Raw genomic sequence first — 27,244 nt, forward strand, 5'->3', positions numbered from 1 at the left:
TGGGAACATCCTGTGGTGTGAATGGGAGGAACACACACTGCTGAGTTCCTAAATGCAATAGACCTCCATTGTTGTCCCAAAAAACTATTAAAATCGTGTCGCTAAGCCGAGCTGCTGTTCTTTAATCACACACATGTCTGGTTACAGTACTTTGTTTGGAAATGGCTCCACAGATGAGTAACAGCCGTCACATTTTGGGCCTCCAGTCCAGACACAGCTGTGCATGTGTAGGAACATAGTTTGTAATGTAAATAATTTATTTTTTTTTGTTTCATGGCTTTTAAACTTGTATAAATTTAGCAATAGAAAGTGTTGAAACTGTTCTGCACCTGTTTGTGGTGAAGTCCAAACCACATGATTATATGCACAACAGAAATATTCACTTTTTCCATTTCCAGTCACATGTAATCAGGGCTGAGAAGGTTATTTTGGAAATGTTACAGATTACTAGTTACTCTAAAATGTAATAAGTAATGTAACTATTTCAATGACTTCATCAAAGTAATGTAACTCATTACATTTGATGACTTTAAACATAAATGTTCCTTCCTTCCTACCTTCCTTCCATCCATCCTTCATTCCTTATTTCCATCCATCCATCCATCCATCCATCCATCCATCCATCCATCCATCTTTCCTTCCTTCCTTCCTTCCTTCCTTCCTTCCTTCCTTCCTCCCTCCCTGCCTGCCTGCCTGCCTTCCTTCCTTCCTTCCTCCCTTTCTCCCTCCCTCCCTCCATCCAGCCATCATCCATCATCCATCCTTCCTTCCTTCCTTCAGCTGTGTTGTCATGGATACTGACATGATTTATAAGGGAGATCATTTCTTATAAAGCAACATTTATCTCTCATTGTAAAATGTATTCATTAGTTCATGTAGATTTTAGAATATAAAATAAAGATATTTGATGAATAAAGTGAGTTTAATTGGTACTGTGACTCCTAATAAGCCCACATCATGATTTATTTACTAAATATATATAAAAATATTGATTTCAAAGAATTAAAAACAGCAATATATGTATTCAGTAACATGTTAAATATTAAAAAATGAGGAAAATCTTAAAGGTCTGACTTCAGATTACAGTTACATTTATTTTATAATTAGATAACATTTAATCATCACCTCACCCCTCAGTTATAACAGACGATACCAGGCCAGTTACTGCAGTATAAAGATGATTATAAGTTGAAATGAGTATGATTGGTTGTATTCTAACATGTGTGCTTCGAGGTAAAGATGCATTAAAGTAGATTTGCTGAATTGCAGTGAAAGAACAGGAGGCGTTCTGGCTTTCTGTAGTAAAGGAAATATCATCAGAATAGTCCATCATGTCCTGCTCAGACTCATGTTTGGGCTTTTTGTTGTGGTGACAGATGGGAGATGTTCTTTCCTGTCTCTCTCTGTCTCTGTCTCTCTCTCTCTCTCTCTCTCTCTCTCTCTCTCTCTCTCTCTGTCTCTCTCCCTCTGTCTCTGTCTCTCTCTCTCTCTCTCTCTCTCTCTCTCTCTCTGTCTCTCTCTCTGTGTCTCTCTCTGTCTCTCTCTCTCTCTCTGTCTCTCTCTCTCTCTGTCTCTCTGTCTCTCTCTCTGTCTCTCTCTCTCTCTCCGTCTCTCTGTCTCTCTCTCTCTGTCTCTCTGTCTCTCTCTCTCTGTCTCTCTCTGTCTCTCTGTCTCTCTCTCTCTGTCTCTCTCTCTCTCTCTGTCTCTCTGTCTCTCTCTCCGTCTCTCTGTCTCTCTCTCTCTCTCTCTCTCTCTCTCTCTCTCTGTCTCTCTCTCTCTCTCTGTGTCTCTCTCTCTCTCTGTCTCTCTCTCTCTGTCTCTGTCTCTGTCTCTCTGTCTCTCTCTCTCTCTCTTTGTCTTTGTTTTTTCTTATTCCAGTTTGATAACATTATATCATTCACTTTCAGGACAGACGTTGCATCATTTTTTGAGTGGTAGGAAAAATTGGACACAGAGTTTCATTCATTCATGTCTTTTTCAAACCAGAAGCATTACATCATCATAAAGATCAGAAGATAAAAGATTCAGTCCAGACTATTTATCTTGTCTCACCACATAAAAGGACGATGCAGCTGTCAATCTTTCAGTAGTGGAAGTCACAAAAAATGCACAATTCACAATTTATGGATCTTGAGTGTGAACCTAAGGAAGGGAGGGGGGTCGGGGGGCAAAATGCCTTACGTAATGTTTCTCCTGTTCCAGTCCAGTTGCGGGCCAGCTGTGCCGGTAGCAGTTAGACTACCTCTTCTTAATTTCGGGGAAAGATTGATGTCTTGCCTGTGGGAGGGGTTGGATGTCTTGCCTGTGGGAGGGGTTGGATGTCTTGCCTGTGGGAGGGGTTGGACGTGTTATGTGTTGATGGGTTACGTCTCCTGCAGACAGTCTGGGTGCTGCTGCTGTTTAGCACTAAGCAGGCTTTACAAAGCAGCGGAAAATCCCCCTAATGCAGAGCCCAGATGTCTGATGGCTGCAGAGCGTGACCGAGGCCTCCGTCGCACTGTACATGAAAGAGAGTGGAGTAGAGTAAGAGTAGAGGGGCGGGAGGCGGGAGGCGGGAGGTGGGAGGTGGAGTCCAACCAATTCTGCTTTTGAGTCATTTCTGGTGGGTCCCCAAAATGAAAACTACCCCAGTTTGTCTGAAACAAGGCGGCTGGCTTAATGTGATATTAATCTGATGCTGGCTGTTAAAGACGTTTAAGAACCTGAACTTTGTCCTAAATGTTGAGTAGCTGTTTAATAGCCACTGAGGAGCAATAGCTTTTAATGGAGAGTCGATGACATAATGCATAATGATATACCACATTTACTCGTAGTCATCAAAATCTGCACTCAAGTTCTGTCAATCATTTAAAAACAAGTGGGCAGAGATGTACATGAATGCTTTGAGAGCTTTGTGGAGATTTTATAAGGATCATTTTAGTCTCATGATGAATCCATGGAGTCATTCTCCCGGGTCAAATTGACCCTGGCTGTTTTGACTGTTCCTTCCTTCCTTCCTTCCTTCCTTCCTTCTCTCTTTCTTTGCTTCCTCACTCTGTCTGTCCTTCTGTCCTTATTTCCTTCCTTCCTTCCTTCCCTCCCTTCCTCCTTCCTTACTGCCTCTTTTCCTTTCTCCCTCCCTCCCTCCTTCCTTCTTGCCTCCCTTCCCTCCCTCCTTTCCTTCCTTCCTTCCTTCCTTCCTTCCTATCTTCCTTCTTTCCTTCCTCCCTTCCTTCCTTCCTTCCTTCCTTCTTTCCTTCCTTCCTATCTTCCTTCTTTCCTTCCTTCCTATCTTCCTTCTTTCCTTCCTCCCTCCCTCCTTCCTTCCTTCCTTCCTTCCTTCCTCTTGTCCTCTTTTCCTTTCTCCCTCCCTCCTTCCTTCCTTCCTTCCTTCCTCTTGTCCTCTTTTCCTTTCTCCCTCCCTCCTTCCTTTGTCCTTTCCTTCCTTCCATCTTCCCTCCCTCCTTCCTTCCTTCCCTCCTTCCTTCCTCCCTCCTCCCTTCCTTCCTTGACTAGAGGACAACAGTAGGGTTAAAGGATGGGAAATGAAAGAAACATGTTGTGCTGTTTCTCTTGTGTAATATTAGACCTCTGAAAATCCTCAAATGAAACAATCCAACAAAAGGAAAATCGATCATCGGTCGATCTGTTCACAGGTTGTAAACATATGCAGCATTTAATGAGGGGGCGCAAGTAGACCTCATTTCATTTCAAAGGGGGTCAGAAGGTTTAAAATTTGGGGAATTTCTGTTTTAGACAATAGTGTGGTGAGAGATTTGGGGAAGGCCATTTCCTGTTTCAACATGAGAATCCTGCTCCGTAAAAGAAATGGTATTTTTCCCCCCCCTGGTTTGGTGGGGAAGATTCTGACCTCGATACTGTCAAACGCCTTTTGGGATGAACTGGAACGCCGACTGAGAGCCAAAACCTTCTCACCCAAAATCAGAATTGGATCTCAGTAATGCTCATGTGGCTAAACAACAGTATAATCCCTGCAGACAGGTTTCCAAAAAAAATGTGTTGTAGCAGCAGATTTATGGCTTGTTGGATAAATATGCTTTGGACGGACATGGTGTTGAAAGGTTGGGTGTAAAGGTCAGTAGTAATTAGTATGTGATTATTATCAGTGGTGGGGAGACACCTAGTTATAAAGTTTAACTACAAAATAAATGTAATGGTCATTTAATTACAGTTACTGATGAAAATGTTAATTATAAAGGAGGTTACATCTGAAGTCAGACCTTTAAGATTTTCCTCATTTATTAATATTTAACATGTTACTGAATACATAAATTGCTGTTTTTAATTCTTTGAAATCAACATTATTTTAATATTTAGTAAATAAATGATGATGTGGGCTTAAATGGAGTCACAGTACCAATTAAACTCACTTTATTCATCAAATATCTTTATTTTATATTCTAAAATCTACATGAACTAATGAATACATTTTACAATGAGAGATAAATGTTGCTTTATAAGAAATGATCTCCCTTATAAATCATGTCAGTATCCATGACAACACAGCTGGACTTAGATTTTGGTGCTTAATGGGAACATTTACACGTAGATCTTAGGAAGGAAGGAAGGAAGGATGGAGGGAAGGAAGGAAGGACAGATGGAGGGAGGGAAGGAAGGAAGGACAGATGGAAGGAAGGAAGGAAGGAAGGAAGGAAGGAAGGACAGATGAGGGAAGAAAGGAAGGACAGATGGAGGGAAGAAAGGAAGGGCAGATGGAGGGAAGGAAGGAAGGACAGATGAGGGAAGGAAGAAAGGACAGATGAGGGAAGGAAGGAAGGAAGGAAGGAATGAATGAAGGAAGGAAGGAGTGAATGAAGGAAGAAAGGAAGGAGGGAAGGAAGGAAGGAGGGAGGGAGGGAGGGAAGGAAGGAAGGAAGGACAGATGGAAGGAAGGAAGGACAGATGGAGGGAAGGAAGGAAGGAAGGACAGACAGATGGAGGGAAGGAAGGACAGACAGATGGAGGGAAGGAAGGACAGATGGAGGGAAGGAAGGAAGGAAGGACAGACAGATGGAGGGTTAGGAAGGACAGACAGATGGCTGGAAGGAAGGAAGGAAGGAAGGACAGATGGAGGGAAGGAAGGAAGGAAGGACAGACAGATGGAGGGAAGGAAGGATGGACGGAAGGAAGGTACAGTAGGAAGGAAGGAAGGAGTGAATGAAGGAAGAAAGGAAGGAAGGAAGGAAGGAAGGAAGGACAGATGGAGGGAGGGAAGGAAGGAAGGAAGGAAGGAAGGACAGAAGGAGGGAACATTTACCCTAACAGATGAAAACATTGGTTAGAAAATTAGAAAAGTCATCAAATGTAATAAGTTACATTACTTTGATGAAGTAATTGAAATACTTACATTACTTATACTTACTTAGACTAACTAGTAATCTGTAACCTATTACGTTTCTATAGTAACCTTCCCAACCCTGATTAATATGTGTCCTGATTCAAATCTAACTTTTATCTGAGGTATTTCATATCTCCCTCAGAGACAGATGTATATCTTCTTTTTTTTCCCTTAGTCAGTCACATGTCTGCTGGGAACTGATTTTTTAGATTAGTGTTGTTGTTGTTTTCCTTCATCACTTATCATCACATCCATCTGCCCAACAGTCTAATCCAATAACATCTGGACTCAACTTAGCTTTCTCATCCAGAGCGAGCGGGTGAATTTGCCGTGTACTAATATGAACCGCTGACCTGTTTCTAATCTGCAGAGGACGGTGAATAATTCAGCTTCTCCAGAAAGAGGAGTCAAACCAATGATTGTGAAATAATTATTACACATAATAAACTAGAATCAAGTCTCTCAAGTGCTTTATAAAAACATTATATTGATCATAAAGTTGCAACAATTCATCACTTGATCAAAAATCAGTAGTTTTAGTCTTATTTATAGTTCCAGCTTCTGAAAAAAGCATCAAGATGAGTATTTTATGCTTTTCTTGGTCATACATGATAATAAACTGAATATTGTTTGGTTTTGGACTCTTATGCCACCTGTATATGTTACCTTGGGCTGTGGTTTTAAGTAGTTTCTGGCAGTCGAATTAATGAATCAGCAGATTTTTTTTTGGGGGGGGGGGGGGCTTTTTGCCTTTTAATGTACAGGTTAGTAGAGAGAGACAGGAAATGGGAGGCAGAGAGGGGGCACTGACACGCATGATAGGACCGCCTGCAGCGACCCTGGTGCATGGGGGGGGGGGGTGCTCTACCCACTGAGCTAAGCACCGCCATGAATCAGCAGATTAACAGATAATTAAAATAAACACAGCAGCCCTATTTTATCGTCAACCGATTATTTTCTCCATTAATCGTGCCGTCTATAAACACACAGTCACAGGAATGAAAATACTCCTTTGACCTCCAACTTAAGGTGACGCTCTCAGATGACTTAGTTTTTATCTTATGTAATGGGAATTCTTATTATTCATCTTCTCTGATAAAATGAGTAACTATGCCATATGATTAGGTGTATGTGTGTGTCATAATCTGCTGACCATGACATGAAATGCTGATTGAGTGAACATCATGTATGTTATAATCTACTGACTAACCATTGTCCTGATTGTACAACATATTATGACGTGCCTATTGTGCTTACATTGTTCTGATGATAGAACAAGGTCTTCTTCCTTTCACAAGATAATGTATTGTGTATATAATCTGACTATTTCCTCTGCTCTGGGCTCGCTGTGCCATCTCACGCTTGAGACAGCAAGGAGTCCGTCTGCAGACGACTGAATAAACTAGAGAAAGACAACGTACCGGCTTTGTGCTTCTTGATAAATAAATATTGCCAGAACACTTATCAGGAGATTCTAAAAGCCAAAGATAATCAGTTTACTATCCGATATGAAGAACCTGAAAATAGCAGATGTTTTAATTTTTCCTCCAAAAATGACTACAACGATCAGACTCAGTTTATTGAGTAATCATTCCAGCTTTTAATTTTTCATTGCAACACTTGAGAAATAAAAGAAATGACTCTAACCACACAGATGAGATCATCAATAGAAATAACTGTGAGACTTACTCAGCATCTACAGCAGTGATAAGCACTAAAGCATACTGCTGTTACTCCAAACAGTGAACTGAGAGATAAAAGTGGAGCGGTCACAGATTATCTTTTCCTACCCTTCGTAATTCCTAGAATGACCCTGAGCTTCAAACACATAATGATGACAACACGTGCCAGCTCAGCTCATGTAGATATGAGCCACAGATTGCACTAGACTGAACCAATATAGGACACATGAGAGAGATAAACAAATATAATAATAAACCATCCTGACATTTTTCCAACTTATAAACATTAAAATCGAACAACCTCTCCATTCTGTCATCATCAGAGCACCAAAACATCTCTGGATTGGATTTTAAACAGACATTTCATTAAATATCGATGTTCTTAACTCATCGTGAAAAAGGACAATACAGAAGAAGTGACTCATTTTCAACTTGGGATTCCTGTTCACTGCGCTACTAAGGAGCTTTGACTTCTTGTTAAGTTCGCTTGAAAAGTAGGATTCAGGGCCATGACTTCGCTTGATTTGATGATTTGGGCTTTAACAAAATATCATTGAACCAGCAAGTAGCTTTGTTCTAATTGTGGTTATACAACATGATCAATTATTACTATACATATATTGTAACTAGGAATGTGCATTGGCCCATTTTTTCAGGGTCGACTAATCGAATATTCTGCTTGGAAGCCAATAATTTCGAATCTAGGCAGCACCATCTCGAAAATTTCAGGTGCAAGCTGGGAAAAATAAAAACACGGATTCTACTTATATGGGCATGAGGCGGAGCCATGGGCGGAGCGGGGAGGTTGCTATGGTTGCGAGGGCTGGATCTCGAGGACATTGGGCAATCAACCTGTCAATCAGGACGTAGCCACGCCCTAATGCATACCCTGCTTTATCGTCAAATATAAAATCAGGGAGGCCAAAATTTCACAAATGAACATCATACTGCATTGAAGAAGGCTTTAAACTAGCGATTGAGACCATAAACACATTTTGAAAACGTTTACTGAGGTTAGAAATCAAGTGAGAAGTTGGTGAATTCTCCATTGACTTGTATAGAGACGGTCGCCCCCTGGTGGCCTTTTGATAGAATGCAGCTCTAAGTTACTTCAGCGTTGGCCTCATTTCAGAGGACCGGGAATCCCCACCTGGAAAAACCTTCTTAATGACCCTGTTTTCTGACATATTCAGCACAACAGTTCAACAATCTGATCATTTCACATCTTCGCCTCATTGAACCAGGAAGCCAACACATTATCACCCTGAACGACCAAAGGAGCAAACGCCTAAAAGTCTGCTATTTTACATTCCTTAAAGCCCCTTATCCCTGAAGCATAGTTAAGTATGGGGGAGACACATGCATCATAAAGTTGTGAGTAAGTCAAATAACTAACATTTTTTGCATATCTTAAACTTGCTGACAACAGACACTAATGCTCTCCTAGCTGAATGACTCAGTGTGGATAAAGTTTTCCTGTTGCCTTGACATCCTGCTGTTTAGGGCATAACTGCACCTGCTTTACATGAACTTTACTAGCAGAAGCTAACAGGCTAATGAAGTTTTTACAATGCATTATAACATACAATGCTTCTTCTCACTTTAGGATTGCTTAACATATGTACTTTCATGCCTTTTTGCTCCGGTTGCATCTTGCAGAAAAGAGAGAGTAAGCTTCTTTTTGTTAAGTGTTAAGTAGATTCAGATAATCTTATAAAATGTCATAATTACGCCCATGTTTCCAGCCACAAGGTGAAATGTTAAGGGGGTGGTATACTCACAAGAGTCACTTTTACTTCTTAATTCTTTTTAGCTTTGTTCTCTTTTTGAGGAGAGGGGAGGGATTGCGGGTGAGAAAAATGTCATAAATTGCTTTGCGCTCCTCCCAAAGTTAACCATAAAAAAGACCCACCCAAACAAGATTGGAGACAGTGGTTGTTGCTTGGCTTCGCTCTGTAATTCACATCTGAGGGGAGTGTGTCATGTGTGTGTACATGCAGTGTGTCTGTGTGTCAGTGTGTGTGTGGGGCATTAGGGTTCCCTCGGGTATTTTGGGAGCAAAGTTCCTCGGTAGAATAAAAAACATTGGTCACATTTTCTCATTTTCTCCTCTGTGTTTGTATGCACGACAGATCTTTAGCATGGAGCGGGTGTCACATTTTTAACATCTTTGCATAGTTGTTTATGTGTGTTTTCTTGTGTGTATTTGTGTCTGGATAAGCTGCTGGTGGGTGTACAGAGACAGTGCATGAATCATCAGTGGTCTCACGATTTATGATGCTGCCTGTAAGTGTGATCTGTCTTCCTCCTTCTCTGCACATTTATCTGTCTCTCTCTCTCTCTCATTTCCTGGCAGCTCATGGGAGGGGTCCCTTTTTTTGGAAAGAGATCACATGGCTGCAGGTCAGACCAGTTTAGACACACTTCCCTTCACAGCTGGCCAGGCTGAGGGGAAAAAAAACAAGTGAATTAGGAAAAATAAAGATGATATAGAGTGAGTTATTATCACACCTGAGGAGGATTTCTGCTCTAAAAGCCTGATTCATTATTCATTTCCCACACTTAACACTTCTTGAGCCTGTGTTTTCAAATGAGTCACTGCCTTAAATCAAAGTGCCACGTAAGATGTCAAAATCTGAAAATTACAAAAACAAAAGAACAGATGACTGCGTTACCAAATTTAAATCTGACTCAGTTTCCATGCTCCTATAAATAGCATTTCTTGTCTTGGAGATCATTATGACCCATAAGGTTCTCTAATCTCTTTCCTGTGTGTCATATAAATCCATCTAAATGAGAGGAACAGATGGATCAGTCCACCTTGTATCACAGTTGACACGCTTCGACTGATTAATGTAGCTGTCCTCTGCTCTCCTCTCCTCCTAATGCCCTGTGGAAGGATGACGGACAAACGTGACTTGTAAATGGGAGCTATAAACTCAAAGGTGGCCGAAAAACAACAACACTGAGACTGACACTTTCACTGATTGAAACCCGGCAAAGTCCAAATGAAACTAAACTATCTTCTTTGTCTGCTACTTCACACATATTCAAAATGAGTAAAAAGTATGTTAAAGTCTTTGATTTCATGATTTTTGTCCCCTTGCTTTACAGTGTTTTGCTTAAATACAATTCTGCTATGAGCTTATGTATCTGGAGACCTTTATTTTAGTACATCAAATCTTATAATAAAGCAATAAAGTGGCATCGTATCATAGGCAGAGCAGATGGTCACACTGAGCCTGATTGCATCATGATACTCAACACCATTAACTTTCCTGCTAAAGTCTCCTTCTTATCTAACTTATATCAACTTTATTGTCACTTTCAAATATAGTCTCAGCATACAAGGAAGCGAGATGATTGGTCTCAAGCCAATCAGTAATTTCCACATGAAGATAAAGGACACATTTACAACATAAAAACATAAAATAATAAAAAAAGAGCCGCCTTTTATAATAAAGTACTAATGTGTTTACAGAGGACAGGTAGTGCTAAGTGTTAAAGTGCTGGTGCATTTGAACAGCTCTCTTCTTTTTAATAATATAATATTGTTGGATTATTATTATTATTTTGAATAGAGAGATTAAGTGTGATTTCAGGCTAATTTATCAAAGAACTGTGGTGATCTTGGCTGGTTTGGTCGCGGTTTCTTTGTCTACTGCGTAATGTTTTGCTTGTGGGTGGGAAAATGAAAACCATAACGCAAGACTGACAATCCTATCTGTAATATTTATATAAACATTACATTTGAATGAAGTAATGATTAAGTCTGAATCCCACATTACACTTTCATTGTGCTGTATGACAGACCTGATTAAACAGGGATCTAATGATCTTTCCAATCGTCCAGTGATAGCGATCCAGTCGTTCCCACAGTGAACAAACTCTTAAGTCTCCACCTTTCTCACTGATCTGGAGTGTGATCTGAATTAGTTTGTGCACACATGACATCATGCATCTTTTTGTTAAACTATCAGACAAGTTGGATGTTCATGAGGACAAGAAAAAGAATAAGAACTTGCCTTGGTGAGCACATAGGGAAGCCAATTCACTGTCCTCAGATACTGTCAGCAATTCAAATAAGGAAGTGAAATGGGACTCCCAACTACTGATTATTTTTGAATAATCCAGATTATTTTCTCTCTTAATTGATTAATTATTTGGTCTATAAAATGTCAGAAGGGGCAAATCATATCAATTATTGTTTCCCAAAGCAGAAGGTGATGCCCTCAAATGTCTTGTTTTGTTACGACCAACAGTCCACAACTAAAAGACAATCAGCTTTCTATCATAGGAGATTAAAGAAACCAGTAAAACTGTCAGAGCTGCAGCAATGCCAGTAGTAATGTAGTTCTGGATGTCGGCCAAATACAGAAGCATATTGCTGCCACGCCAGAAAAACTTAAAAGCAAAAGTATCACGTTATAACAATACCCACCTGAATGAGGAAACGGATAGGAATGTGGCTTTACATGATTTGAGTTGTACTACATGTTTGAGACGAGACCTGTGACGAGATCCTGCTGTTACTGAACACAGTGGGTGATACTGTGAGAAATATGTTTACACTGAGAAGGTTTTTAAATGCATGGGGCTGTATACGGAGGGTCGGACTCATTCATCCAGCTGCATACAGAAGGATGAGTCTGAACCTCTTTAGGGTCATTCATTCATTGATTTGACGTAGGAGGACCGACCACAGTCCACAATTACTAACACATGTTAAGGAGTGCACAGGTTGACGTCTGACTCCTTTTAGTTATAATGTGATACTTTATTTTTGTGACGTGGCAGCAAAATGTTTCCGTAGCCAAATCACTGAAGCACCCAGTAAAAGTGTTGAGGAGCAGGTGGAAGTTGAACCTGATTCACTGCAGACTGACACATGATGAGTGCTGTTTGTTTCTCTGTTATTTGTGTGGTAGGCTATGAGCTAACCCTTAGCCTAACATAGACTACAAGCCTGGGGTTTGTTGGTATACAGCTTCATTATAAGGAAGAAATTGATTAATCACAGCAGAAGTGTGCAATTAATTTGTCTGATTTGTTTTGATATTACCTGCTGCAAATACCTTGTTTGGTGTAATATTTGGTAGCCCTGTTAGTGACTGTTTGTGTGCAGCCGGGTGGTGGTGGGCCTCTTTGGGAGAAAGTCCAGGGCCGTTTTTTAGTCCCTGCCCGTCTCTGATCACACTGATAGAAAACTCCTGTCCAGCATTGCCATAAATCACTGCTGCTCAATGACTTCCAGCACCAGCACCATGCACACACTCTAAAGTGAGAGCCACCTTGTTATTAACAGTATAACAAAATGTCTCTGTAGTGAGACTGATTACAGATATTGCATCTTTCATTCAGGTTGGTACACATGTCATTTGATTAAAACACCCTGTGTGGAGTCAGCTCAATGCCCAATATGTAAAATACCTGTAGATGTCGTCATTATGGATGGCAGATCCCATCACTTTCTTTCAATGCATGCCCAGCTGGGATCTCAGACACGCCCCTCCCATCATGTAAACCATTGTTGACAACCCCCCAGAAGGCATTGTACATGTACGTTAAGTGGGCAGCTCGCTGTCGGCCCATGTCGGGGGAGACGGAGGGCCCCGTCTCAGACAAAGACCTCCGATTGACATCTGAACAATGGAGAAGGCACACAGCAGCCTCCCGGCGGAGGGCAGGGGGGGCACAATGGCTCTTTTTCTGTTGCTTCAGGGGAGGAAGAGATGGCATGAGAAATGATACTAAAGCCTCTAGTTCTGTGTGATGAAATGACTTTAATGGTTTTTGCTGGGTTAGTTTGCATAGGTACAGGGAACTTACAGGACCAGTTAGTTTAGCTCTTAAAATACAAAGCAGGTTTACTGTTTTGAATATGTGGTATGTAGATGTTGACTTTACGATACTAGGGCTGAAATTAATGATTATTTTCTCTCGATTTAAACATTTTGTTGTGAAGTTCATGAGCTGAGTGCTGGTACACACACACACACACAGAGCAGCAGCAGCAGAGGCAGTTGAGGAAGCTAGAGAGTGATTGAAGAGAGGGAGCTGAACTGAAGCATGAATCACTGTTATAAAAATGTCATTTCTGATTGTTACATTCTAAAGCACAAATACACACATCCTCCCTCTGCTGTGTGTGTGTGTGTGTGTGTGTGTGTGTGTGTGTGAGCAGAAGAGGAAGATGAAAAAACACTGACTCAGATGAAAAAGCAGCAATGTAACCTGGTCACTGCACTACGAGTCCTGACCTGAATATCGTCAATTACTAGTACCGCTACCCTTGAAGTGATACTGATATTATTAGAGTGCCTGAAGTGCCAACTCTGTCAAGTACGCTGCTCTCAACATCACCACCACAGACTGTTTGGGTTATAGCTGCTGTGGTTGAGGGCCAATTACACCACGTTGCATTAAATTGAAGGATGCTTGCAGTGATAGGTGTCTTTTTCTTTCTAGATGTGGGTAGAAAAACGTTGAAATGCAGGTTATCAGTTGACTAGAGAAGTTTTGTTACTACTTGATACTGAGTTTGGTTGATACTTTTTTAAAGGTATTGAGTACTGATACTCAGCCCTACATCCTGTATGCTGTTATTGGCTGAGGCTACACACCCACTGCTAGGCCTACTCCGTACTTTTAAGGTATCGACCGAAATAAAGTGATATCAAGCAGTATGGAAACGTCCCCCCCTTTTTGCACCCAGAGCTAGAAAATATGACTGTTTATATGGACTTTCTCACAGCCAATTACCAAGTTACCATGACGATAGTTCACACATCACTTCTTGGTTTTTAATAATTAGTCAGTAAACTCAGCGTCTGACGTAGGCTGGAAACTCTGCACTTTTATTTACAGTTAAAACATTTCACTGTGTGTTTCAGCTTCTGTCAAAATAAAGGCGCTGCAGCGGCTTCCTGTCTAAGCTTTTCAAAATAAAACCTTTGTTATTGTGCGCATCTAATTATTATTATTAACAGACACAGTTGGGGCTTGTAAAATTACAGGAGATTCCCGGGAGAAAAGACAAAACGGGAGAGCGGTTGCACAACGGAAAATGACAAAAAAAAAAGTCCCCTCCCTCATTTTATTAGTTTTGAGATCATTTGGCCCCAAAATCGTAATCACGATCAAATTTCGATTAATTGAGCAGCCTTAGTTGGTATCAGCATCACTTTAAGGGGACTTGGATTGGCCCAAAGATTGATGCTCAGAGTGATTACATGTATGAACCTATACATTGCTTTTTAGTAAAGCCCTGCAGAGCTTGGGAAGAAACTAGCTTTATTTTACACTGAAGCCTGTTAAACTGCATGTCTGGTCGTCCCACCCTGTCAATGACACATAGGCGTCCCATCTCATTGTTTTCCATTTGTGCCAGTTTGTGCACGGCCTTGACATACAGTATGAATACAGTATGAATACTGTCACACATGGATGAGCTAATCTGAGCATGTGTCATTGTGTAAGTAGCTGGTATAGTACATACAGATGTGGTAAAGCTTTATTGTTCCCTCGCCACTGCGTCAACATTTACTCATCGTCCTTTAATTCTGAATTCTTTCTTATTTACATCATAAATCATTGTCTCTATGATTATTTTAAACTTCAGCATGTACTTGAAATAAAAAAATCAAGGTTTAGGAAACATTGACCAACAAGAAAAGTGTCATGGGCGTCTGCCAGCAGCTGTACTCTTCATGTTTTGGTTGAAGCTCAAGGCAAATGTGTCATTATAGCATCAAAGGATTGAGATCTATGCAACACTCTTCACTGCTTGTTATGTACTTATGCCAGCGAGTCAGCATTTTCATTAAAAGAAAAGAGACATTTAAAGTGTTTTTTAAGTGTTTAAATCTACATGAGTGCTTCAAACCCACAGTCACACATACTTCATGTAGACGTATTAGGACTGTTTTGGAATAATATGCACTTGGCCTTGTTTGTAAGGCGGCATCAGAGGTTTTTTGGCAGCTGTGAAGAAAGAGACCATTCTTCTGAGAGGAGAAACTGAGATCTTAGTCCTCTTTCGGAGAGGAAGGAAGTGAGGCAGGCGGCCTTGGGCAGTCAGAGAGAGAGAGAGAGAAAAGTGAGACACAGCTACACTCTATATCTTCAAATATGAGCATGTAGACACCTGAATATTACACCTATGTGGCTGCTGAACATCTCTTTCCAAAACCACAAGCATTAATCAAGTGAAATCTGCTCCTGTACTAACCTCTCCGCTCTTCTGGGAAAACTTTCCACAAGAATTTTGGCGTCTGGCTGCAGAGATTTGTTCTCATTCAGCCACAAAAGGCATTAGAGAGGTCAGACACTGATGTTTAGTGATAAGTTTGAACATAAAGTCCTTTTCTTAAGTACTCAGTAACTTCTAGCTGGTGATTTACTACACAAGGCATTGCAGGCATTAAGAATTATGGAATATCTGCGCTGTTGGTTGCAGGGAAACATCTGTCCATAAACAGGAAGTCACTTTTAGCATCAAAAGGTGCAACAAAACTTTTAAGAGGCCGAAAGGTGAAATAAACTGCCAATCCTTTGTGAATGTAGGTCTGATTTATCTATATAGAAATATGTGTGGAGCTGCACCAATGAGTTGATTACATTTTTAATTTCAAGTTTAATATATGCCTGTTCTTTTCTGCTCTGCTTTGATATCAGAATATTTTTTACTCCCTGATATTTGTATCTGCAAAAATCCAGAATTGGTCGTGCAAAAGTAACAACTAACCTCTATGTAAGAACTGGTTTGTGTGGTGCAACTGGTTTTAATTTGGCTGATGCGACAAATCTGCATTTAGTAACTCTTACATGATTTAATTTGAGCTAAGTTTGAAGCTACAAACAGCTGCAGCAGCTCTGTGCACAGGGACACAAACAGGAAAAGGACCTTCCCATAACTGTTCCTAAAAAAAAAAAAAAAAAAAAAGAAAAATTGGAAGCACACTATTGTTTCAAACGTCATTGTGTTTTGTAGGATTTAAGACAAAAGCATGAGGACAGAGCAGTGCATAAATACTCTAACCCCTCAACTCTGTATTATTATTAGTGTCTAAAAGTCTAAAAGTGACTTCAGTGTGAAAGAAACCTTCTCAACAGCCATCTGGGAGGTTGTAAGATGCTAAATTGGGCTTCTGGACTCATGGGAAACATTGATTCAGTATCATAATATTATAATATTTAAAGTTTGTTAACATTTCAGCAACATCAGTGTCTGATAAACCCATTTTACAGTGACGAATGTTTAAATATAATTCGTTTTAAGTGAAGTGTTTTGATAGAAAATTGTACAATTCCTTTGCTATTGAATCATTATTTATTTTTGCAGGTTAATATTTAATTTTTTTCCACTTGGAGTTTCCCTATTTGATGATGAATGTCTGTGAATGAGCCTGAGAGGAAGTCTGGATCCGCATGCACCTGCATCCAATTTAAGATACTATTCAGGGATAAAACACAAGATCTGATTCATAATAAACTGCTGGTTTTTATTTTATTTTATTAAACTGTCAAGATGGGAGTCAGATTTATTGAAAGGATAGATGTGGCTTTAAAAGTAGAGTTGCAACAATTAGCCGATTAATTGATCTACAGAAAATAAATCATCAACCATTCTGATAATTTCATAAGTGTTTTTGTCATTTTTAAAAAAGTATCATACATGATGATAGTAAATTTAATATCTTTGGATTTCTGACTGTCTTGTCAGAGAACACATTGAATTTAAACATTGAAGATTTCCTACTTTTTTAGATATGAATCATAGACTGTATAAAAGAAATGGACGTAACATCCGTGACGTCACCCATTGGTTTGTGGACTTCTGCTTGGAAGCCAATAGTTTCGAATCTGCGCAGCGCCATCTTGAAAATTTCAGGTGCATGCTGGGAAAAATAAAAACACGGATTCTACTTATATGGGCATGAGACGGAGCCATGGGCGGAGTGGGGAGGTTGCTATGGTTGCGAGGGCTGGATCGCGAGGACATTGGGCAATCAACCTGTCAATCAGGACGTAGCCACGCCCTAATGCATACCCTGCTTTATCGTCACATATAAAATCAGGGAGGCCAAAATGTCCCAAATGAACATCATACTGCATTGAAGAAGGCTTTAAACTAGCGATTGAGACCATAAACACATTTTGAAAACGTTTACTGAGGTTAGAAATCAAGTGAGAAGTTGGTGAATTCTCCATTGACTTGTATAGAGACGGTCGCCCCCTGGTGGCCTTTTGATAGAATGCAGTTCTAAGCTACTTCTGCGTTGGCCTCATTTCAGAGGACCAGAACTCCTCGCCTGGTATTAATATGAAAGAAAAAAGCACAAATTACAGCTCTAAAATGAGGTTTAAGTCTTATTTTCTCCATTAATCAAGCATTTTGTTTATAAAATGTCAGAAAATAGAGACAACGCCTGCTATATTCTTATATATATTCTTGGGCTCTGATGCTTATGTGCCTTGTTTGACTCTTTATTGTTTGTGTTGTCCAATTTCCACTAGTTCATACTGTTTCCCACGCACTCTTTAATACAAGCTAACCACAGTGGTTTAAAGAGTCAATCATGAGACTAAATATTAACTTATTAGAACTTTTTTTATCTTAATCCAGTTGGATCGTCTCATTGCTGTCGGGTGGAAACTTTATAACTCCATGTTTCATTTTCAAGTTTCCAACAGCGACGATAATTATCAACATCTAAAGAAACGAGGTCGAGAGGCTTGTGTCGTATTTCTATGGAGTCTGACACACACACACACACACACACACACACACACACACACACACACAACTTCCATCTTTAAAAGGAGCTTTTCTCTGCAAATATATATCTTCAATCTTCAACTGTTTTGTTTCCTCTGATAAAACATTGGTCAGATATTCACTTTATTACTCTCATCATGTATGAAACAGAAAAAGCTTCAAACTCTCACTTCAGTTTAGAAGCAGCAACCAGCACAGTTCAGGTAATTTTGCTTGAAAAAAAGGACAAAACCCATTATAAAATTATCAAAATAGTTGATTATTTATTTTCTGTGGTTCAACTAATTGACTAATTGATGTAGCTCCACTTTAAAGATGCACCTACACTGTTATTAAAATGCATTCATATCAGGCGGGGAGTTCTGGTCCTCTGAAATGAAACCAACACGAAAGTAACTTAGAGCTGCATTCTATCAAAAGGCCACCAGGGGGCGACCGTCTCTATACAAGTCAATGGAGAATTCACCAACTTCTCACTTGATTTCTAACCTCAGTAAACGTTTTCAAAATGTGTTTATGGTCTCAATCGCTAGTTTAAAGCCTTCTTCAATGCAGTATGATGTTCATTTGGGACATTTTGGCCTCCCTGATTTTATATGTGACGATAAAGCAGGGTATGCATTAGGGCGTGGCTACGTCCTGATTGACAGGTTGATTGACCAATGTCCTCGAGATCCAGCCCTGGCAACCATAGCAACCTCCCCGCTCCGCCCATGGCTCCGCTTCATGCCCATATAAGTAGAATCTGTGTTTTTATTTTTCCCAGCATGCACCTGAAATTTTCAAGATGGCACTGCCTAGATTCGAAACTAATGGCTTCCGAGCAGCAGTCCACAAACCAATGGGTGACGTCACGGATGTTACGTCCATTTCTTTTATGCGGTCTATGGTTAATCCTAAAATATTACCAGACATTTGCTTGTTGAGTTATTTGTGCTTTAAGTGTTGATTCAGCTATTTCTACGTTATTTGATCTGGTTTGAAAAATTCCTAATTCCTAATTCCCCTTTGTTCTGCGTCGTCCAGGTTTGAGAAGGGGAGGATCTACAGCTACATCGGAGAGGTGGTGGTGTCCGTCAATCCTTACCGAGCCATGAACATCTACGGCCGTGAGGTCATCGAGCAGTACAAGGGCCGCGAGCTGTACGAGAGGCCGCCGCATCTCTTCGCCATCGCTGACGCCGCTTACAAAGCCATGAAGAGGAGGAACAAAGACACTTGTATCGTCATCTCAGGTAACACGGGAACCCCCCGAAACTCAAAACCTGCATGTGTTCAGCCTGGCTCTTGATTAAGAATTGAATTGTTTATTGTCTTTTTATTCTCTTTTTTTTATCTTTTTATTTTTGCTTCTTTATTTTATGCTATTTATTATTCTATTCTATGAGTTTTAATATTTTTTTCTTTGATTTTTTTAGTTTTTTTTCTCTTTTAATTTCTTTTTTTAACCTAGTTTTATTCCAGCTTTTATTAAACGTCAACTTTTATTTTGTCTTTTTAATCTATTTTAATCTTATTTTTATTCTTAACTATTAATAAACCTTTTTCTCTGATTCTCTCTTATTTTACTTATTTATTAAGTTATTTTATATATTTAATTATTTATTTTTTACTTATTTTATTTACATTTTTTAAACATTTCTCAATTTTTCTCTTTTTCTTTACTTTATTTTGTGCTATTTATTATTCTATTCTATGAATTTTAATGTTCTTTTCTTTGATTTTATTAGTTTTTTTCTTTTAATTTCTTTTTAACCTAGTTTTATCTTTTATTCACTTTTATTTTGTCTTTTTAATCTATTTTAATCTTGTTTTTTTACTCTTTACTTCTAATAAACCCTTTCTCTTATTATTAGTTGTTTTATATATTTAATTATTTATTTTTTACTTATTTTATTTACAGTTTTTTAAACATTTTTATCATTTTTATTTTCTCTTGCGTGCATTGGTCTCAATTTTTCTCTTTTTCTTTACGTTGTCTCTTGTTCTGTCTCATTATCAGCTTGTCAATCAACTATAAAACACTTTAAACTACATTAACCTGAATAAAAGCTGCTGTATAAATTATTAAATTGATGAGCTAGATGAGAAGAAACCCAAAATGTTTCCTCCCAGTTTACATTTTTGTGAATAATCAGTTTCTGAGCATGTTCTTGTCCTTTTTTAATCTGCTGTGAAATTGTTTCTTCACACGCTCAGCTCAGATGTTTTCTCTCCTGATAAAATGTCCCAGAGGAGAAAAATCCCTGGAAAAATATTTATAGAACCTCTGTTCTGTTGAAAATAACAAAAACACTTCACCTTCACTTTCTCTACAACAAATATTTCATGTGGTGTCAAGCTGTGTGGAGAAACAGTGAAGGAAGGATGAAGCACCACCCGGTGGTCAGAGAGGGGAACTGCACCCCCGTTTAATAACATGATAACACATGGGCAGTGATAAATAAGGGTTGGCTAGATGGGCAAAAATATCTTAAACAGTTTTAAATGCAGCATCAGGTTTGTTAAAATGTATATTTAGTATTTTTCCATTTTTTACCAAAATAAAAGACTCTGAAAATGTCAAATGGTGTAACCACAAAATAATGATAATTATTACATATTTTATTCACCAACAGTGTATTTAAGTGGACTTATACTAATAATGACTTCATTTTAAAACATCAAATGGACATTTTTTTAGCAGGACGTATCCTAAAAACAACCATCCTTTCAAAATAAAATTTGACAAATGACGTAAAATGTGTTAAAAACCATCAGCTGCATTGCTAAAAGTGGATTATATTTATTCCACAGAGGGGAACTGCACCCCCCTTTAATAATATGATAACATAATAACACATGGGCAGTGATAAATAAGGGTTGGCTAGATGAGCAAGTCAAAAATATCTTTAAAAAATAGTTTTAAAAGCATCATCAGGTTTGTTTAAATGTATATTTAGTATTTTTGTTGGTTTTATATCTCTTTTTTTTAACCAAAATAAAAGACTGAATGCTCCTGAAAATGTCAAATGGTGTAACCACTAAAAAAGAATGATAAATATTACATATTTTATCCACCTAGAGTGTATTTAAGTGGACTTATACTAATAATTACTTCATTATTGGACATTTTTTTAGCAAGATGTATCCTAAAAACAACCATCCTTTCAAAATAAAATTTGACAAATGACGTAAAATGTGTTTAAAAGCATCTGCTGCGTCGCTAAAAGTGGATTATATTTATTCCACATTTTGATTCACAGTTATTTTCTTGTATATAATCAAATTTTTTTATTGAAAAAAATTCTGGTTACACCAAATCCACACTGTAGCATCACGTCATTGACCCTCCATAATAAATCCATTCAAGGCAGTTTAGTCCAAAAAATGTCACTGAAAGTTAAAATTATGATGCACTGAAATGTTTTTATGTGACTTGGTGTCGATTTCAGTATCAATCATGTTTTTAAATCACAAAGTTTACAAAAAAATCTTGACTTCATTTGAAAGCTATGTAAACCACTTGAGGTTTGGTTGTTTTTCATTTGCCAGGCAAGCAAACCGCCCCGGCAATTACTGACACCAAAAATATTTATCTTTTATTTTTAAAGAGTCCTTACACTGTGTTTTTTTTTTTTTTTTGCAGGGGAAAGTGGAGCAGGAAAGACGGAGGCCAGCAAGTATATAATGCAATACATTGCTGCTATCACCAATCCTAATCAGAGGGCTGAAGTTGAAAGGTGAGCTGAACCTGAACTCAGTGCATCAGAGCAGAGGAGTCAAACTCATTTTCATTCAAGGGCCACATACAGACTGATATGATCCCATGTGGGCCGGATTATTAAAAAGATGGAGGGAAGGAAGGAAGGAAGGAAGGAAGGACAGGCAAAGGGAAGAAAGGTAGGAAAGACAGACAGTGAAGGATGGACAGACGGATGGAAGGAAGGACAGAAGGAAGGACGGAAGGACAGAAGGAAGGAAGGAAGGTACAAAGGAAATAAGGAAGGAAGAAATGAAGGAAGGACAGAAGGACGGAAGGACAGAAGGAAGGACGGAAGGACAGAAGGAAGGAAGGCAGGACAGAAGGAAGGAAGGAAGGACAGAAGGAAGAAAGGAAAGAAGGAAGGTAGGAAGGAGAGAAGGAAGCAAGGAAGGAATAAATGAAGGAAGGACAGAAGGAAGGAAGGAAGAAATGAAGGAAGGACAGAAGGAAGGAAGGAAGGACAGAAGGAAGGAAGGACATAAGGAAGGAAGGAAGGACAGAAAGAAGGAAGGTAGGAAGGAAGGACAGAAGGAAGAAAGGACAGAAGGAAGAAAGGACAGAAGGAAAGAAGGATGGAAGGAAGGAAGGAAGGAAGGTAGGAAGGAGATAAGGAAGGAGGCGAGGAAGGAAGAAATGAAGGAAGGACAGAAGGAAGGAAGGACAGAAGGAAGGTAGGAAGGACAGAAGGAAGGAAGGAACAAAGAAAGGAAAAAAGGAAGGAAGGAAGGAAGGAAGGACAGATGTAAGGAAGGAAAAGAACACGGAAAAGAAAGTGGGCCGGATTGCTCTCCTCAGTGGGCCAGTTCTGGGCCGCGGGCCGCATGTTTGACACCCCTGGCATAGAGACTAGCTTTGGTTACTAAAACAGGAAGGTTTCTTTTCTTTCTTTTCTTTCTTTTCTTTCTTTTCTCTCCTTTCTCTCTTTTCTTCCTGTGTATTTCTGGATTGCAGAGTGAAATGCATCACAAACCTTTTACACATAAACCTCATTCATACACTGCAGAGAGAGATTTGCTTATCCAAATAAGATTCCTCAAATATACTTTATTTACATTTAATGTTGCATGCAAAACAACAAAATCAAGCACATGAAAAAAAGCTCATTTGTTTTGGAAAGAAGGAAGGTTGGAAGGAAGGAAGGAAGGACAGAAGGAAGGAAGGACAGAAGGAAGGAAACATGCAGCCCGTGGGCCAGAAGCGGCCCGCTGAGGGGAGCAATCCGGCCCACTTTCTTCCATCTGTCCTTCCTTCCTTTTTTCTTCGCTACCTTCCTTTATTCCTTCCTTCCTTCCTACTTTTCTTTTTTCCTCTCTTAGTTCCTTCCTTCCTTCCTTATACTTTTCTTTTTTCCTCCCTACCTTCCTTCCTTCTGTCCTTCCTACCTCCTTCCGTCTGTCCTCCCTTCCTTCCTTCCTCCCTCCTGTCCTTCCTTCCTCCCTCCCTCCCTCCCTCCCTCCCTCCCTTCCTTCTTCCCTTCTTATTTCCTTCCTTCCTTCCTTCCTTCCTTCCATCTTTTTAATGATCCGGCCCACATCAGATCAGATTGTTCTGTATGTGACCCTTGAATGAAGATGAGTTTGACACCTCTGTACTACCCACAAGAATACCCCCTATTTTATTCCCTTGGTGCAGTGAAGTGTTTTATAGCACCTTATCGCAGCTGCTGTTTGCATTACATCATAGTCCAAAAATAAATAGTCCACTGCCGATAGTCAAAGGCTCATAGATCATAGTGAGGTGTAGTTAAACCTCGCCTAGGCTGCAGGCAGGATCACTGATAACAGAGGAGGTGTTCGGTAGATTAGAGGTAGAAACTTCAACATGCTGTAATATCACATTATCTGGTTAACAAGAGGACGGCAGAGGTCAGCTTTGAAGTAGTAGAAAATGTATGTAGAGTAGTATAGAGTTTATTATCTGCAAATGTACAGACACTAAACACACATTAACATGATGCAAGATGTAATAATGGCGCCTATGTACAGCTGCATTTATTCCTGCATTAACCCTCCTGCTATTCTCGAGTCAAGGAAGGAAGTTAGGAAGGGAGGAAGAAGGAAGGAAGAAGGAATGGAGGGAGGGAGGAGGGAGGGAGGGAGGAAGGAAGGTGGGAGCGAGGGAGGAAGGGAGGGAGGAAAGAAGGAAGGAAAGAAGAAGGAAGGGAGGCTGCATTAACCGTCCTGTTGTCCTCAAGTCAAGAAAGGAAGTTAGGAAGGGAGGAAGGAGGGAGGGAGGAAAGGAGGGAGGAAGGTAGGGAGGAAGGAAGGTGGGAGCGAGGGAGGGAGGGAGGAAAGAAGGAAGGAAAGAAGAAGGAAGGGAGGCTGCATTAACCGTCCTGTTGTCCTCGAGTCAAGGAAGGGAGGAAGAAGGAAGGAAAGGAGGAAGGAAGGGAGAAAGATGGAAGGGAGGGAGGAAGGAGGGAAGGAAAGATGGAAGGAAAGGAGGGAAGAAGGGAGGGAAGGAAGGAAAGAGAGAAGGAGGGAGGGAGGGAGGAAAGAAGGAAGGAAGGAAGGAAGAGGGGAAGGAGGTAGGGAGGAAGAAGGAAGGAAAGAAGGAAGGGAGGGAGGGAGTAAAGAAGGAAGGGAGAAAGACGAAAGGAAAGGAGTGACGGAGGGAGGAAGGAGGGAAGGAAGGTAGGTGGGAGGGAGGGAGGAAAGAAGAAAGGAAGGAAGGAGGGAGGGAGGGAAGGAAGGAAAGAGAGAAGGAAGGAAGGAAGGAAGGAACAGTCAAAACAGACAGGGTCAATTTGACCAGGGAGGACGACACCAAGGTTAAATGTTCCATGTTTGAACTCTTTTAACAGTTTTATGCAAATATGATAGACACTAAAAGTAGAGTCAGGATAGAAACCTTAATGAAACCAGTGTTACTGTAGCAGTGAGCAGCAGCAGTTCTTCTCAGTAGACCTGCACGCTGTGTTTTAGGATGAAAATCTCGGTTTTTGCCACAGTTCTCCTTCTTCTTCTTCTTCTTCTTCTTCTTCTTCTTCTTCTTCTTCTTCTTCTTCTTCTTCTTCTTCTTCTTCTCCTTCTCCTTCTTCTGCTTCTTCTTCTTCTGCTTCTTCTTTCTTCTTCTTCTTCTTCTTCTTCTTCTTCTTCTTCTTCTTCTCCTTCTCCTTCTTCTGCTTCTTCTTCTTCTGCTTCTTCTTCCTTCTTCTGCTTCTTCTTCTTCTTCTTCTTCTTCTTCTTCTTCTTCTTCTTCTTCTTCTTCTTCTTCTTCTTCTTCTTCTTCTTCTTCTTCTTCTTCTTCTTCTTCTTCTTCTTCTTCTGTGCATTTGGGCGTCTCAGCTGCTTCTGTTCTTCTCTTCATGTTCATCCCAGAATGACTCATGCTGGATGTTTGGGGTCGTTGTCGTGCTGCAGAATAAATTTGGGATCAATCAGACGCTTCATTGATGGTGCTGCATCATCGATAAGAATCTAAACATCTAAATACTTAAAACTTGTTGCACAGTACTGCATATTAAAGAATATTTTAATATTTCTATGCCAGTCTTTAGCGTCCCATTTCACTACAAAAAAAAAGGAAAAACTATAAAATTGAGCTTTTATATTTGCTTGGCTGCTGACTTGGTGCACCAGAATGACTCATGCCGGATGTTTGGGGTCGTTGTCGTGCTGCAGAATAAATTTGGGATCAATCAGCATCATTCTTGATGGTGTTGCATCATCATACTAATCTAAACATCTCAATGCTTTTTGCACAGTACTGCATATTAAAGCATATTTTAATATTAATATACAGTCTTTAGCATCCTATTTCACTATAATAAAAAAAATAATATATAAAATTGAGCTTTTATATTTGCTTGGCTGCAGACTTGTTGCAACACACTTTCATATCTATAGTTTTATAACACTGTAAACAAGTGTAATCTAACTTCTAAGTAACATTTGTGAGATTAGCCTTCAAGTTATAAAACCTTTTACTTGTGCCAGGTTTCAACAGATTGTGGATTTAAATTTATTAAAAAAGCATGATGAATTAACACTACAGAGAGCAAGAGCTGATTCTCCAGCTCAGTGACTCAGTGACTCAGTGACTCAGTGAGCCTGCAGATTATTGTCTTTTATTCATCATATGTTGGTTAGTTATCAACTAAGACTGACCTACTTCCTGTTCTGTTATTATAAGGTTACAGACCAACTGATAATAGAAACACATATTGCAAAACTCAAAGCGGTATCAGGTCATTTCATCTGTCATCATTTATATGTGGTTCTTTATATCAGCTGATCTCATTTCTGATTACATGTTCTAAAGCCGAGGTGCTTTAGGAGAGTAGAGAGTAATATAAAACTAACAAAAAGAACATCAGTCAATTGTTTTTGATCTTTTATCACCAGATATTGAAGCATAAGTTTAACTTTAAGGAGATCCCCGGCCAGAATAACAAACCAGCCAGCCATGAATAAAAAACTAAACCACAATACTGCTTTAACTACTCTTAAAAAAAGAGAAAAAAGATCATAATTCAACACAAAAACAGGAGAAACGAGACACTAATGACGGCTCTCCCCTGCAGAGCTTCCTGGAAATGACTGAAAAGTAGAAATTAAGACTTTAAAAAAACAATAAATTCAGATAATGAATCGTTGAAGTGAAGATTAAACTGTCAACAAGAGCAGAGCTATGGACTAAATTATGACTAAACAGCTCTAACTACACAAACATTTGGGTCAGAAGAAAAAAAGCTCCTCTGCCCTTTTTAAATATACCCACAGATGGGTTAATTAGCTGCAGGTTCCCAAATGCTCCACAGAAGAGGAAAGTCTGGTGTTGGAGGCCTGCGGAGCCTGAGGAGCAAAGCAGCACATCATCAATACACTCACACATTCACATTAAAGAAGAACTGAAAAACCAAAAGTGCTTATCTTGCTTATTTTTCTTGCTGAGAAAGAAGAAGAAGAAACATTTGAAGCTAATAAAACAAACACAAGGATTCAAAGACGGCATTTCAAATGAGAATGAGTCACTTTTTTTTTTTTTTTTTTAAAGGTGGTTGTAATTTTATTTTAACACCATCCTGATTTCCTGCAGGGTAAAAAACATGCTGCTAAAATCCAACTGTGTCCTGGAAGCCTTCGGGAACGCCAAGACCAACCGCAACGACAACTCCAGCCGCTTCGGCAAGTACATGGACATCAACTTTGACTTTAAGGGGGATCCCATCGGAGGTCACATCAGCAACTACCTGCTGGAGAAGGTAAGAGACTGGTCATGTGATCTCAGTGTGGCCTTAACCCTCCTGTTGTCCTCGAGTCAAGGAAGGAAGGATGGGAGGAAAGGAGGGAGGGAGGGAGGGAAGGAAGGAAAGGAAAGAAGGAAGGAAGGGAAGAAGGAAGGTAGGAAGGAAGGAAAGAAGGAAGGGGGAAAGGAGGGAGGGAGGGAAGGAAGGAAATGAAAGAAGGAAGGAAGGAAAGGGAAGGAAGGAAGGAAGGAAAGGAGGGAAGAAGGAAGGGAGGAAGGAAGGAAGGACAAAGGTAGGAAGGTAGGGGGAGGAAAGAACGAGAGAAGGAGGGAGAGAGGAAGGAGTGAAGGAAGGAAGGAAAGGAGGGAGGGAGGAAGGAGTGAAGGAAGGAAGAAGGAAGGAAAGGAGGGAGGGAGGGAGGAAGGAAGAAGAAAGGAAGGAGGGAAGGAAGGGGGGAAAGAGAGGAAGGAAGGAAGGAAGGTAGTGGGGAGGAAACGAGAGAAGAAGG

General features: G+C 39.8%; 1 protein-coding gene across 1 annotated transcript in view; it reads left to right on the plus strand.

Annotated features, from left to right (window-relative positions):
• myo1d (myosin 1D) overlaps positions 1 to 27,244 on the plus strand; it is a 67,033-nt gene that overhangs the window by 14,250 nt on the left and 25,539 nt on the right. Inside the window, exons 2-4 of the mRNA XM_053341892.1 lie at positions 18,827 to 19,035; positions 21,429 to 21,522; positions 26,586 to 26,751. Of these exons, the coding sequence (XP_053197867.1) occupies positions 18,827 to 19,035; positions 21,429 to 21,522; positions 26,586 to 26,751 (469 nt within the window). The remainder of the gene's footprint in view (positions 1 to 18,826; positions 19,036 to 21,428; positions 21,523 to 26,585; positions 26,752 to 27,244) is intronic.

Source organism: Scomber japonicus, chromosome 20 (genome assembly GCF_027409825.1).
Source record: "Scomber japonicus isolate fScoJap1 chromosome 20, fScoJap1.pri, whole genome shotgun sequence".
Classification (NCBI taxonomy): Eukaryota; Metazoa; Chordata; class Actinopteri; order Scombriformes; family Scombridae; genus Scomber; species Scomber japonicus.